General features: G+C 38.4%; 1 protein-coding gene across 1 annotated transcript in view; it reads left to right on the forward strand.

Annotated features, from left to right (window-relative positions):
• Positions 1–3,224: 3,224 nt before the first annotated feature.
• The window catches only part of LOC149158023 (CRAL-TRIO domain-containing protein C365.01-like), a 51,433-nt gene continuing 38,912 nt past the window's right edge, over positions 3,225–15,745 (forward strand). Inside the window, exon 1 of the mRNA XM_089433855.1 lies at positions 3,225–3,333. Within this exon, the coding sequence (XP_089289981.1) occupies positions 3,225–3,333 (109 nt within the window). The remainder of the gene's footprint in view (positions 3,334–15,745) is intronic.

A 15,745-nucleotide genomic window follows, 5' to 3' on the forward strand; every position in this document is an offset into this window, starting at 1 on the left:
CTTAAGGATGCAAAAAAAATTCTCCTTGGTTTGGCTTCCCAGGCTCCGGATAAAGCATGGCAAAGACTTTGGAGACAACAAGGTTGGATGAAAATTAAACTCTTCACATGGCTGGTGCAACACAGGAAGATTTTGACTTGGGACAATATTAGGAAAAGAGGTGTTCTGGGGCCCTCCAGATGCCAGCTCTGTGAAATGCAAGAGGAAACAATGGAGCATATTCTCAACAACTGCTCCTTTTCCTCCAAGCTGTGGGATTCTTTTGCCTCCATATTCCAGCAGTTGGACAAAGACCTTGGAAGCATCATCAACACCCTAAGCAAATGGAGAAGCAATTTCACGAATAACGAAGTTCTTAGCATTGCCTGGGCTCTAACACCAGGCTTCATCATCTGGAACACATGGAAAGAAAGGAATAACAGGATATTCAAGGAAAAAAAAACCGCCCCTGTTCCTTCATGATCAGATCCTAAAACAACTACAAGAGACTGTGAGCTCCATTGTCTGAAATCTTCTTGTGAATCCTCCCTCGGCTTCTGAGTGGAGGATTCTCTGCCAGCTTGGATTACAAAGTTTGACTCCTCAAAGCCTGGGAGGGAAGAATCTCTTTAAAGACTCAGAGCTTGATTTTTGGCAACCTCCCCCCAAGGGATTTTTGAAGTTCAACATTGACGGAGCCTCAAAGGGCAACCCGGGTACAACGGGTCATGGTGGAGTTTTAAGGGATGAAAAAGGGAATATCTTGTTTATTTTCCATGGCCATCTTGGAAAAGCCACCAACAATATGGCAGAAATTCTGGCTATGGAACATTGTTTAGAATTTTTGCTTCTAGATAATCGACACAATGTGATTGTTGAAGCGGATTCTGAGTTAATCATTAACTCAGTCAAGAAGATCAGCTGGGGTACTGCACCGGAAAAGGTCTCAAAGAACTGGAGGCTCAATCAGATCTTTCAAAGGATCCACAACCACCTTCTAGGCCTCTGTACCATAACTTTTAAACATGTTCGAAGGACGGCCAACAAGCTAGTGAACCTCCTGGCCAATCAAGGAGTGAATTGCGCATAGGAAAAGTTTGCAACAAACTGGCAAGAGCTAACTCAACTGAGTCTTAAGGTGAAATGCCATGATCAAGCCGAAGAAGATTGGTTGATGTTCAGAAGCAGGACCATGGAAGGTAACACTGATAACCCAGAAGCGGTATGAGCAGAGGAGTGGACTCTTTTAGTTTTACAGTGTATAGAAAGCTTTGGCGGTTTAGTGGTCAGAGAAGCAAGCTCATTCAAAGCCTCTGTGGCTGCAAAGCGGGTGGCTTTCCTCTAAGGGTTTCAGACAGGCCAGTCAAGGCCTCTTCTCACAATATCTCTGGCAAACTAGTTTGTCGTGTGGATGGGAGCAGGGCACTCTTGACGCCCTCGACTTACGTTTTCTTTTGCCTCCGAAAGGTTTTCAGTTTCCCGAGCGGTTTTCGCAAGCCCCATGAGTGGGAAGCGGTTTCAACTTTTTCGCAGCGATCACATTCAACGATTGACACGTGGCAGAGGGACCATTTGAAAAACCGTCGTGATCGCACGTTAAATGGCAGCATATAGGGTTCAACGATATTCTTTTCCGCCGTTGGATCTGTTGAATGAGATCTACGGTCGATTTTTAATGGGCTTGTTTGTGGGGCCAGGGTGTTTAGGTCGGACCGTCGGTTTAAATTATAGTTTAGTTTTATAGAGTTCTGTTACGAACAACTGTTCGGTTAGCTTTTAATTGCGCATTTTGGGTTGCTCTTTTTCCGAGAATGTAGTCCTTTGGTATTGGATGTTTTTTCCGCACCATTGGTTGGCATCACCATGGTTTGGTGCCCACTCCGTTCGTGGGTGTGTGTAATATATGTAAATCAGTTTTGAATTAATGCCATAGAAGGATCGTCTCTTGCACCAGCAAAAAAAAGAAAATATCTAATGTTGAGCTAATAAGAAGTTGTAAATGTAAAAGAATTTATTAAAATTTAGTTCAAATTAATAATTAGGAGTTCTTTTGACGTTTATGTAAAAATATTTAGAGAATTATAGTGAATGATTATGAAATTATCATTGAATGATTATTTTATAATTTTCTTCCTATAAAATTTTTGAATGCTTATTGATTGTCTTATTATATGGTTGCAATGTGCTATTTTGTGTAAGTGTGAATTTGATATGCAATATTGTATCGGATAAATGTAACATTGGAAGTGACGTGAAATTAAAACTTGGTTCGAGACAAGGGAGATCATGGCTCCTAAGCGTCGAAGACAAACCCAAGTCACCCCTGAGGTGGAAATCTCACCTCCCACCACTACAGAGATTGAAACCCCAGCTGAGCAAGCTATATTACGTTCCCTTGGGGAAATGACAAATATCTTTAAGGATTGGGTCACAAGGCAAGGTCGAGGTCAAAGAAATGATCAAGATTAAGGAGGGGAGTTGGAACAAAAACAAAGAAAAGACTTAAATTCTTAGTTCAATGCTGAATATAGATAAACAAACCTCGATATTATGAAAGAAGTCCAAAAAAATTCCAAATTTCTAGAGTTCACAGGTCAAGATGGGGGTTCAATAGCAAAATCTTGGGTAATCAGTGTTAAGAGAGCACTTAGCTTTAAGGCATATACTTCAAGGGAAAAGGCCCAAATAACAATGAGTCTACTAAAAGGAGAAGCTTTATTATGGTGGGTAAATGAAGAAACTAAGATGCAAGTCACCCCATTGCAAGTTACTTGGGAAATGTTTGAGGAAGCCTTCAAAACCAGGTACCTATAAGAGGAATACAAACACCAACAAATAGGGGTTTTCCATGCAATGCGACAGAATGGTAGATCTATCAAAGACTATGAAGCTGAATTCTATGTGTTGGTCCATCATGTGGACTATATGGCAGATGATAAACGTCAAGCTAAAAGATTCCTACATGGGCTCGATCCTTTGGTTCGAGCAAGGTCACCATGTGGAAACCCACCACTATGGCAACAACCACTAGTTTAGCCAAACAAGTCCTAAGGACGATAAATATGAAAAATCAAATGGTGGATGATGGAAGCACAAGGAAGGAACCCCCCAAGGCGAGGGTAAATAGAATAGGGGGCACCCATATGGATTCCAGGGAAAACAAAACAATGTTTCCCAAATTTCCAGTGCAACTTTTGGGTTGCCTCCAGGAGGACGTAGGGGTCAACCCTACTTGAGAAGAACTAATGGTGGAGGTAGAGGATTTGGTGGCCAAGGACAGGGACAAAGTGAGAATCGAGCTCAAACAGAATGTTGGGAATGCAGAGGTCCACATTATAGAAGGGATTGTTCGAGGTATCAAGCAGGGATTAAACAACAGGGACATAAAGCAAAAGGAGGAAGACCACAAAACCCACATTGAATTCATGCTGCCATAAACCATCGCCAGGTCGAGCACCAAGCCACCATTGTGGAGTCTGCTAGTATGATAAATAACATTATTCTATCTGTGTTGATTGATCTAAGGGCACTGATAGTTTTATTTCTCCTTCAACGTTGCTTAGATGTGGATTGACAACTCATGAGAAAAGTAAATTTAGGATGGTAGAAATGGCATCGAGCTCTCAACAATCAGTAGGATCATTGGTAAGGGATTGCATTGTTAACATTGGGGGATGTGACACTAACATGAACTTGTATATCATGACTCTGTGGAATTATGACTTAATTGTAGGAATGAATTGACTTGAATATCATCAAGCTATAGTGGATTGCTACAATAAGACAATTCTCTCCAAAAATGACCAGGGAACACCCACAATAATCGAGGGAATTAAACATGATGTTACATTGCACCTCATATTAGCCAAGAAGGTCAATAAGTGCATGAGGAAAGGATTCAAGATTTATGCAGTAGAGATGTTTCATGCCAATGGGAAGTCCTATGATAAGTTGCATCCCCTACTTTCTGAATTTGTAGATTTATTTCCTCTAGAGCTACCAGGCTTGTCTCCTATTTAAGAAATTGATTTTTCCATTTCCTTGAACTGGGAACAAAACCCATATCCAAAACACTTTATTGAATGATTGTCCCAGAGCTTAGTGATTTGAGTATACAACTTAAAGAACTGCTTGATCAAGGATTCATCTGACCCTCTGTATCATCTTGGGGTGTGCCCATGATCTTTGTGAAGAAAAAGGATGGAACTCTTAGGTTATGTTTTGATTATTGAGGTCTAAACAAAGCCACCATTCGAAAAAGGTACCCCATGCCTCGCATATATGACCTCTTTGACCAAATAAAAGGAGCTTTAGTATTTTCCAAGATAGACTTACGGTTAGGTTACCACCAACTAAGAATCAAATAGGAGGACATACCTAAGACAATATTAAGAACATGAGTTTATTGTGGTGCCATTTGGTTTGACTAATGCTCCAACAACATTCATAAAATTGATGAAAAATGTTTTCCGCAGATACCTAGATTGTTTTGTTCAAGTGTTCTTAGATGACATCCTCATTTATTCCCGCAATGAGAAGGAGCATCAAGAGCACTTGAGATTGGTACTTCAATGCCTTAAAGAACATAAGCTATACGGGAAACTTAATAAGTGTTCTTTCTTTGAGAAGGAAATTCAATATCTATTCCATACCATTAGTGGGAAAGGCATTGTAGTGGATCACAACAAGATTGAAACTATAACGGATTGGCCTACTCCTTAGAATGTCAAAGAAGTACACAACTTTATGGGGTTGGAAGACTATTATAGAAGATTTGTAGAAGGATTCTCACGGATATTCGGTCCCATCACAAACCTTCAAAGGAAAGGGGTTAAGTTTGTTGGTATTATGACACAGGTTTGGCGCTATGACATAGGTGTTGTCCTTGATGGCAACTCACTTAGATGACAGATCACAGTTCAGGATCACATAATGAAAGAAAAAGAGGTATACGCAAGTTCCCCTTGACCAAACTGCGTATACACGCGGGTTAGCAGACCAAAAGGCGCGTATGCGTATACATGCACTTTCACGCAAGGAAAAGCGCGTACATGTTGGAAAACTTGGTTTTGGTCCATGGTATTTGGTCCTTGGTATTTTGACCCATGGTATTGGTCCAAGGTATCTTGTCCGAAGTATTGACCCTAGGTATTTGGTCCAAGGTATTGATTCTAAAGTGGTTTTGAACCATGGTATTGAGTAAGGCCTAAGACTATAAAAGGAGGAGGAGATCATTAGGCAAAGGCACTCAAGCATTGAATATCTAATGAAGAGCAAGATCTAGAATAATGGTCATTGGGTTATGGTGCATAGCTGGATCTGAATCAAGGAGGAACCTGAGCGCGTGAAGAAGGATAAATTCTATTGATGGGTCAAGATCTTTAAGATTGAAGAGAAGTATCTTTGTGTGGTTTTGATCTTTTATAATTAGCGCATGTCGTAATCTGTAAATCTGATGATATGGGTATAACATATGTTTGAATAGCTATAAAGGTTAAATAATCTTTTACAGATTTGTACGTAGGTTCAATATAGCAAAGGCGCGTATACACGCTGGTTCGACATTTCAAAACAGCGTATACGCAGGTCTACCTTCAGATAACAACGTATGAATGCAGGTTCGACACATTGAAGTAGCATATGTCTCATAAAATATGTTTTAGCTACTTCTGTTTGTTGTTACAGTGTGCTAGGTTCTGCATTGGGTTCTGGTTACTGTTACTATGTTTTGGTTACAGCATTCAGAAAAGTGATTGTTTGATTCAGTTTTGGTTGGTGCAAAGGAGATTGATTGATGCTGATATATTTGATGTTTGATTGATGTTATTAACGGATCCAGTCTGAAAATTTATGAAACGTGGTCCCTGGAAGAAAAGAGAAGGTTGTAGCCTTCTGTAGGTCAACACCTACGTATTAGTATACACATCAGCTAGTACAAGAGCTAGGGGGTTGTAGCTCCCTTCTAGGAGAAGCTAGAGAACGAGAGAAGGTTGTAGCCTTCTGTAGGTAGAAGCCTACGTACTAGCATAAGACTGCACCAGTACAAAATTTGTAAAAATAAGTTTCTTATTAAAGAAATATAAAGACTATTGCAGCAGGTGGTTTTCACCCACATTGGGTTTCCACCTTATATCTTGTGTTCATGTGTGTGATTGCTTGTTCTGTTTGTTGCACTTGGTTACTGTTTATATGGTTTTGATACATAGATTAAGGATCAACTAACCAAATTATAAGTTTGCAAGATATACGCTGGTTGCTCTAAATACAGTTGCGTATACACGCAAGTTTCATTAACAGAAGTAGCGTATATAAATTTGTGTATGGAAATGTAAAATTTTTAAATTGATAATATTCATTCACCCCCCCCTTCTCAGTATTATTTCCAACAATTGGTATCAGAGCAGGTCCTTCAGAAGAAGCTTGATCGCTTGAAGGAAGATCTATCATCATGAGTACCTACGAAAGAGAGGGATCCATTAGACCACCAATCTTCGATGGGAGCAACTTCGTCTATTGGAAGGTAAGAACCACAACCTATCTTCAATCTCTTGGAACAAATGTTTGGGAAATCGTGGAAGGAGGATACACATTTCCATGAGAAATTCCTACAGATACTGCAGGTAAAAAGCAATATGAAACAAATGCCAAGGCTATTAACACATTATTGGGGAGTCTGTCACAATCAGAATTTGTCAAGGTTATGCAGCTCAAAACTGCCAAAGAAATATGGGACAAGATCGTTCTAAGCTATGAAGGAGACGATCAGGTAAAACATGCAAAACCACAATCTCTCAGAATTCAATATAAAACTCTCAAAATGCACAATGATGAAAGTATAGCTAATTACTTCTTACGTATAGATGAGATTGTTAATCGCATGAGAAACTTGGGTGAAGAGATAAAAAAAGTTCTTGTAGTTGAAAATGTTTTGAGATCCCTGTCTTCTAAGTTTGAATCAAAATTTCTGCCATAGAAGAAAAGCAAAATCTTCAAAGTATTACTATGACACAGCTGCACGGAATCTTAACTGCTTTCGAAATGAGAAAAGGGGATCCATCAAATATGAGAGAAGCCACATTCAAGGCTTCGGGAAGAGAAGATCTCAATGAGTCGGGACACATTTCAGAAGGACATGAAGAAGCAAACTTTGTCAAGAACCTTCAACGAGGTTTTGGAAGATTTAGAGGTAAACTACCTTTCAAATGCTTTGGTTGTGGAAGAGTCGGGCATTATGCAGCCAAATGTCCTCATAAAGATAAGCTGGATAAAGGTAAGGAACCGACAAAATGGAATAGAAAACAAAATGTAAGTAAGAAGAGCTACTATACACATGAAGATAACGATGGTTTATTAAATAGTGATGAAGATGAACATGGTAATGATTATAGACTTTTGATGGCTTTTGAAGATGATGATTTCTTCGATGATTTAGATGAAGATGGTCTCTATGAAGACATTTCTAAACTTAAAATCTGTTTAGAAGAAAAGGGTATGATTATAGATACTCTGACATTCCAACTTGCTGAAAGGGAAAAACACAATGAAAAGTTAGAGTGTGAAATTGTGGGTCTAAGAAAAGATATTGAGAAAACAAAAGCTCTCAATCTTAGATTTGCTAAAGGATCAGAAACTTTAGATGAAATTATCAAAGTGTAGCGTTTTCCTCTGATAGAGACAGGTCTTGTATATACAAAAGAAGCATCTCAAGCACATAAGTCATCAACCTCCAAAAGCTATCTTGATGCAGCAAGGAGAAGTGAACAGGTTGACAATAGTCAACAAAGTCATAAAGCAGATCACCAGGTAAATCGGGTTCAATCTACTTCAAGGATGAACAGAGGCTACAACCTACCTCAGGTAAATCATTTTGCTTCAAGAATGAATGCCGATGGAAACTACAATCATCAGGTCAGTAGATTCGATAATCGCAGGAATTTCTTTAATGCCAATGTTTTTCATGTCATAACTTTGGACACAAAGCTACTCAATGTGTTGCTTACAAGACCATCATGACTAGAGAAGTACAAAATCAAAGGAATGTGACTGGGATCATGAAAAAGACCTACAATAACTTTTCTGCTCTTGAAAATGAAATAGAATGCTCTATCTGTAACAACTTCGGTCATGAAGATTCTGAATGCAGGAGTAAATTTCAGCAAACATCTCAGAAGGAGCAAGCTTCATTGGGTCCCAAAACATTGAGAAAGAAAGAATCGCAAACAAAAAGATGTGGTATAGCCTTGTATGTAGAAGGACAAGAAAATCAGTGGTACATCGATAGTGGATGCTCGAAACACATGACAGGTGATAAATAAAAACTTCAGTCATATAATACCTTAGAAAAGGAAAAGAAGGTCTCATTTGGTAATGACACTCCTGCAGTCATAAAAGCTAAAGGTTCCGTTCTCTTAAAAGAAAAAGTTAAAGCTGGGAATGTTATGTATGTAGATGGTCTAAAGCATAATCTATTGAGTGTTAGTCAAATGTGTGATCAAGGAAATGAGGTAGTATTTCGATCAAATGGATGTGTTGTTCGTGAGCTTGATACAGGAGAAACAATGATCAAAGGTGTAAGAACTCCAAACAACCTGTACATACTCAAGGGGGGACAACAACAGTGCTACCTAAGCAAAAATGATGAACACTGGCTATGGCACAGAAGATTGGGGCATCTAAGCTTCCCTCAAATAAGAAAAGCATGCAGATACAAGGCTGTTCGTGATCTTCCAGATATCAGCATTCCAGAAAATACAATATGCAAATCATGTCAATTTGGTAAGCAAACCAGAGCACATTTCCCTGAGAAGGAAGGATCAACTAGTAAGCCTCTTGAACTTGTTCACATTGATTTATGTGGTCCATCTAGGAAAAAGTCACCTCGTGGAGAAGAATACTTTATATTGTTCATTGATGACTTTTCCAGAATGTGTTGGATAGGACTTCTAAAGCATAAAGACGAAGCTTTCGAAAAGTTCAAAGCCTTTAAAGCTTTGGTTGAAAATGAATCAGATTGCAAAATCAAATGTCTCAAATCTGATCGAGGAGGGGAATTTACCTCGGATGAATTCTTTGACTTCTGTGAAGAACATGGAATAAGAAGGGAATTCTATACAACAAGAACTCCTCGAAAAAATGGAGTGGTAGAAAGGATGAACAAAACTGTTCAACAAATGGCTTGTGCTATGCTAGATGAGTCTGGAACTCCTGCAACCTTCTGGGGTGAAGCTGCATTTGCTTCCGTTACTATTCTCAACAAAACAAACGTCCGGGTAAACATCACTCAAACTACTCATGAACTATGGTATGGTAAGACTCCTACTGTAAAATACCTCAAAGTTTTTGGAAGCAAATGTTACATCAAAAGGACTGATGAAAAACTTGGAAAGTTTGAAGTTAGAGCAGAAGAAGGCATTCTCCTTGGTTACTATTCCCGAAGTAAAGGATATAAGTGTTATAATAAAAGACTTGGGAAAATTGTTGAAAGTATTGATGTTGTGGTTGATGAAGCAGGCAAAAATCCAAAGCAAGTAAAAACCAAAGATTATGAAGAAGATGAGGACTATCCTTCCACATCAAATCAAACTAATTCTGAAGAAGAAGAAACCAATGAGGCACTAGAAGAACAGATAAGGGTAGAAGAAAAGACTCCATCCAGGTATGTTCAGAAGAATCATCCAGAGACTCAAATCTTGGGGCAGAAAGAAGCAGGTGTGCAGACAAGAAGAACTATTACAGAAGCTTCAAGCTATCTAGCATTGCTTTCCTCTGTTGAACCGCAAAATGTCAATGAAGCATGCAAAGATGAATGTTGGGTCAAGGCCATGAATGAAGAACTTGAGAAGATTGAAAAGAATAATACTTGGGAATTGGTTCCCAGACCTAATGATAAGAATGTCATAGGAACCAAATGGATATTAAAAAACAAGCTGAATGAAAATGGAGAAGTAATTAGAAACAAGGCCAGACTTGTTTGTAAAGGGTATGCTCAACAAGAAGGAATAGACTTTGAAGAAACTTTTGCACCTGTTGCTAGACTTGAAGCCATAAGATTTTCCTTGCTCTTTCTAGCTTTCAGAAGTTCAAAGTATACCAAATGGATGTGAAATCTACCTTTCTTAATGGAGACCTAGAAGAAGAAGTATATATTGAGCAACCAAACAGATTCATCCTTGGAAATGATCCAAAACTTGTATGCAGACTTAGAAAGGCTCTCTATGGTCTAAAACAAGCTTTAAGGGCTTGGTATTATCGTCTTGACAAATACCTTCATCAACAAGGTCTTTTAAAAGGATCAGATGATAGCAATCTATATATAAAAATTGACAATGATAAATTTCTAATACTTGTTGTGTATGTTGATGATATCATTTTTGGTAGCAATGAAGAAGCCATGAGTCAAAACTTTGCTTTGGTAATGCAGAAAGAATTTGAAATGTCCCTGCTTGGTGAGCGCACATATTTTTTTCGTTTACAAGTTCAACAAAATAAAGATGGTATTTTTCTATCACAAACCAAGTACTTCAAGCAGATCTTGAATAAATATGGCATGGAAGATTCTAAACTAGTATGTACCCCTATGGTAACAGGAGGCAACCTCAGCGCAAATGATGAATCAGCAGCAGTACATCAACCAACCTGCAGATCCATGATTGGTAGTCTACTCTATCTAATAGGTACCCGGCCAGACATCATGCATGCCGTGGGAATTGTTGGAAGATTCCAAGCAAATCCAAAGGAAGCACACCTTCAAGCAGTCAAAAGGATTTTCAAATATCTTCAAGGAACACAAAACATTGGTTTATGGTTCCTAGAGATACAGATCTTACACTTCATGCATATATAGATGCAGATTGGGTAGGAAGCGTTGATGACAGAAAAATCACTAGTGGTGGTGCATTCTATATGGGCTCCAGATTAGTGTCTTGGTTCAACAAGAAACAAAGTTCAATTTCATTATCTACAACTGAAGCAGAATATGTGGCTACTGCATCTCGTTGCACACAACTCCTTTGGATGATGCAAACATTGCAAGACATTCATATCACATGTACTCCACCCATCTCCATTCTATGTGATAATACAGGTGCAATCAATATTTCAAAAAATCCAGTCATGTATTCCAAGACCAAGCACATACCTATCAAATATCCTTTTCTCTGGGAACCAGTGCTTGAACAAAAGGTAAAATTGGAGTATGTTCCCTCCAAGGAACAAGTTGCTGATATATTCACCAAACCACTGCCCAGAGAGACATTTGAATACCTTAGATAGAAACTGGGAGTACTTGATGCATCATCTTGCTATTGACACTTATCTGTTTCATAGACAATGGTTGTACGCGAGTTTCATGAAGTGTATCTGCGTACATATGCCGGTTTCTGTGGATACAACCTCGTATATGTTGGTTTGACGAATATCAGTGGGCTAGACTCAGGATGAAAAGAGTTTGATATGGGTCTAACAATGATCATCTGGCACAGGTTCAGGGGGAGCATAATAATGCATTATCATTGTTGGAATTACCTTAGAGGATCTTGGTACAATTTCATGGTTGTTTTTGATTCAGGTGGAACAGGTGCAGAGGGAGATCATGGTTGCCGGTTTGGATGGTGATTGACAGATGCTGCTGATGACTATCATAGTCTTGTTTTAGGTATTTTGTCTCTATGTTATGTATAACTTTTATTATCAAGGTCATGTAACGACCTATTTTATTTCCCCACTATGCCTGGGATGGATGACGTAATGTTCTTGTTTTATCATGTATAAACTTTTGATGTATCCCCACCTGGTTGGGTGGATGAGTAATCTTGGTATATCCCCACTTGGTTGGGAGATGGATGTATGTATGAGTAATTTATGATGTATAGAGTCATGTTCTTCTTGTAGAACATCTTTTCGCATACCTTGCTTACAGTCAGGGGGAGCATGAACAACACACTTCAACATATTAGAGAATTCAACATGTACTCAGGGGGAGCATAACCCTTTGCCCTTGATGACAAAGGGGGAGAATGACTTGGGGTTGCCATCAAGTCCAAAGGGGGAGATTGTTGGCATTATGACACAGATTTGGCGCTATGACACAGGTGTTGTCCTTGATGGCAACTCACTCAGATGACAGATCACAGTTCAGGATCACAGAATGAAGGAAAAAGAGGTATACGCAGGTTCCCCTTGACCAAACCGCGTATACATGCGGGTTAGCAGACCAAAAGGCGCGTATGTGTATACATGCATTTTCACGTAAGGAAAAGCGCGTACATGTTGGAAAACTTGGTTTTGGTCCATGGTATTTGGTCCTTGGTATTTTGACCCATGGTATTGGTCCAAGGTATCTTGTCTGAAGTATTGACCCTAGGTATTTGGTCCAAGGTATTGATTCTAAAGTGGTTTTGGACCATGGTATTGAGCAAGGCCTAAGACTATAAAAGGAGGAGGAGATCATTAGGCAAAGGCACTCAAGCATTGAATATCTAATGAAGAGCAAGATCTAGAATAATTATCATTGGGTTATGGTGCATAGCTGGATCTGAATCAAGGAGGAACTTGAGCGCTTGAAGAAGGATAAGTTCTATTGATGGGTCAAGATCTTTAAGATTGAAGAGAAGTATCTTTATGTGGTTTTGATCTTTTATAATTGGCGCATGTCGTAATCTATAAATCTGATGATCACTGTATAACTGATGCCTGAATAGTTGTAAGGTTAAATCATCTTTTACAGATCTGTATGCAGGTTCAATATAGCAAAGGCGCGTATACACGTTGGTTCGGCATTTCAAAATAGCGTATACGCAGGTATGCCTTCAGATAACAACGTATGAACACAGGTTCAACACATTGAAGTAGCGTACGTCTCATAAAATATGTTTTAGCTACTTCTGTTTGCTATTGCAGTGTTCTGAGTTCTGCATTGGGTTCTGGTTACTATTAGTGTGTTCTGGTTACAGCATTTAGAAAAGTGATTGTTTGATTTAGTTTTGGTTGGTGCAAAGGAGATTGATTGATGCAGATATATTTGATGTTTGATTGATGTTATTGATGGATCCAGTCTGAAAATTTATGAAACGTGGTTCCTGGAAGAAAAGAGAAGGCTGTAGCATTCTATAGGTTAGCACCTACATACTAGTATACACATCAGCTAGTACAAGAGCTAGGGAGTTGTAGCTCCCTTCCAGGAGAAGCTGGAGAACGAGAGAAGGTTGTAGCCTTCTATAGGTAGAAGCCTGCGTACTGGTATAAGACTGCACCAGTACAAAATTTGTAAAAAGAAGTTTCTTATTAAAGAAAGATAGAGACGATTGCAGCAGGTGGTTTTCACCCACATTAGGTTTCCACCTTATATCTTGTGTTCATGTGTGTGATTGCTTGTTCTGTTTATTGCACCTGGTTACTGTTTATATGGTTCTGATACACAGATTAAGGATCAACTAACCAAATTATAAGTTTGCAAGATATACGTTGGTTGCTCTAAACACAGTTGCGTATACACACAAGTTTCATTAACAGAAGTAGCGTATATAAATTTGTGTATGGAAATGTAAAATTGTTAAATTGATAATACTGATTCACACCCCCCCCCCTCAGTATTATTTCCAACAAAGTTTAAATGGACATGTGAGTGTGAGAGAGCATTCAATGAGCTAAAATGGTGATTAACAACTGGCCCAATATTAAAGGTGCTCGACATGGACAAGGACTTTCGTGTATGCATGGATGCATCAGGAGAAGGATTAGGTGCAATCTTGATGCAGGATGGAGGGGTTATCGCTTATGCTTCACGTAAACTCAAGACCCATGAAATCAATTACGCCACACATGATCTAGAATTAGTTGTAGTTGTAATGGCCTTAAAACTATGGAGACATTATCTAATGGGGTGTCCATTTGAATTAAGAACGGATCATAAAAGTCTTGAGCATATCTTCACCCAAAAGGACCTTAATGCTCAACAACAACATTGGAGTGAGATATTTAGTGAATATGATTTCAGGATATCCTACATCAAGGGGAAAGAAAATAAGGTTGTATATGCTTTAAGAAAGAGACCCAGAGTTCATTCAATACTATCATTGAAGATAGGCTTGAGAAGCCGGATTCTAAACCACCTAATAGGGGACCAACAATACCAACAAATAAAATTTTCCTTACAAGAAGGAGTACCAGTGGCATCCAACTGGGAAGGATACACCTTAGATAATGATGGATTGCTATGATATAAGGGTAATATGTACGTGTCGGCTGATGATGAACTTCAAAAATTAATAATGAAGGAATCCCACCAAGCTCCATATGTTGCACATCCAGGAGTCCAGAAAATGTATGCGGATTTAAAACAACTATTTTTTTGGATAGGAATGAAAAAATATATAACAAAGTTCATGGCCTGATGTTTAGAATGTCAACAGGTTAAAGCTAAACATCGTCACCTTGCAGGTCTTTTACAACCCCATGATATACCAGAAACTATGTGGGAAGTTGTTTCAATGGATTTTGTTGGAGGCTTACCTATGACTTCCAAAGACATGACTGTATTATGGTCATTGTTGATAAATTAACTAAGAGTGCTCACTTCATTCCAGTTAAGAGCACCTTTGAGGCACCAATTATTGCTCAAGTTTTCCTAAAAGAAATAATTCGCCTTCATGGAGTGCCCCAGAAAATAATATCTGACATAGATGCATGTTTTACTTCTAGATTTTGGCAAATCCTTTTACAATCTATGGGAACACAACTCAACTTCAATATTGCATGTCATCCAAAGATAGATGGAAAAGCACAGAGAATAAACCAAGTATTAGAGGACATGCTAAAAATGTATGTCATGGATCAACAAAATGAATGGGAGAAATACCTTCCCTTAGTGGAGTTTGCATATAACAATAGTTATCACAATTAAATTGAGGCAACTCCCTTCGAAGTCTTATATGGAATACCCTGTCATACTCCATTAAGCTAGGATTGATTAGAGGATCGAGTCATGTTGGGCCCTGAAATGCTCCAAGAAATGGAAGAACAAATAGTTATAATTAGGTAGAGGCTAAAAGAAGCCAAGGATCACCATAAAAGTTATGCAAATGCAAAGAGAATTGATAGAAGCTTTGAGGAAGGAAGCCAAGTTTTTATTAGAGTAAAACCCTCTAAGAGTTCCTTCTTATTTGGCAAGGGAACAAAGTTATCCCCTAGATTTTTCGTCCCATTTAAGATCCTAGAGAGGATCAGACTAGTTGCTTATAAGCTCGAGCCGCCATTCCATTTTAGAAGGATGCATAATTTGTTTCATGTTTCTATGCTTAGAAAATGTGTACCCGACCCATCCCATGTGTTGAAATTTGAGAAATTATAGGTTTCTGAGGAGGAAGTCTGTTGGGATAATTTATTAACACAAATTAACACAAATATTTCATTATCAATCTAGGTTTGTAAAAACTTGGAAGCATGTCCAAAATGTATGGATATCAGATGTAGTCAAGGTTAGAAGATAAAATATGAAGAACTAAAGAAATACATATTATAAATATAAATCTAATTAAGTAATTTCTAATTCACTTATGCAATATATATGAGATGAAGTGACTCGTAACTTAGGAGAACCAGTTGTGTCCTTCCTCTACAATATTACTTGATGAATATAAATAAAAAACCATTAATTGACAATAGCTTAAGATGCACAAATCAATAATGAAAGAGGCTCCTAACTTAGGAGATCCTTGATATTCCTCATCGCAAATTTATTCATCATAATACTATTGTTATAAAACTGAAA

The sequence above is a fragment of the Pinus tabuliformis genome, chromosome 5_2 (genome assembly GCF_031772625.1).
Source record: "Pinus tabuliformis cultivar Carrire ecotype Pingquan chromosome 5_2, CPIR1, whole genome shotgun sequence".
NCBI lineage: Eukaryota > Viridiplantae > Streptophyta > Pinopsida > Pinales > Pinaceae > Pinus > Pinus tabuliformis.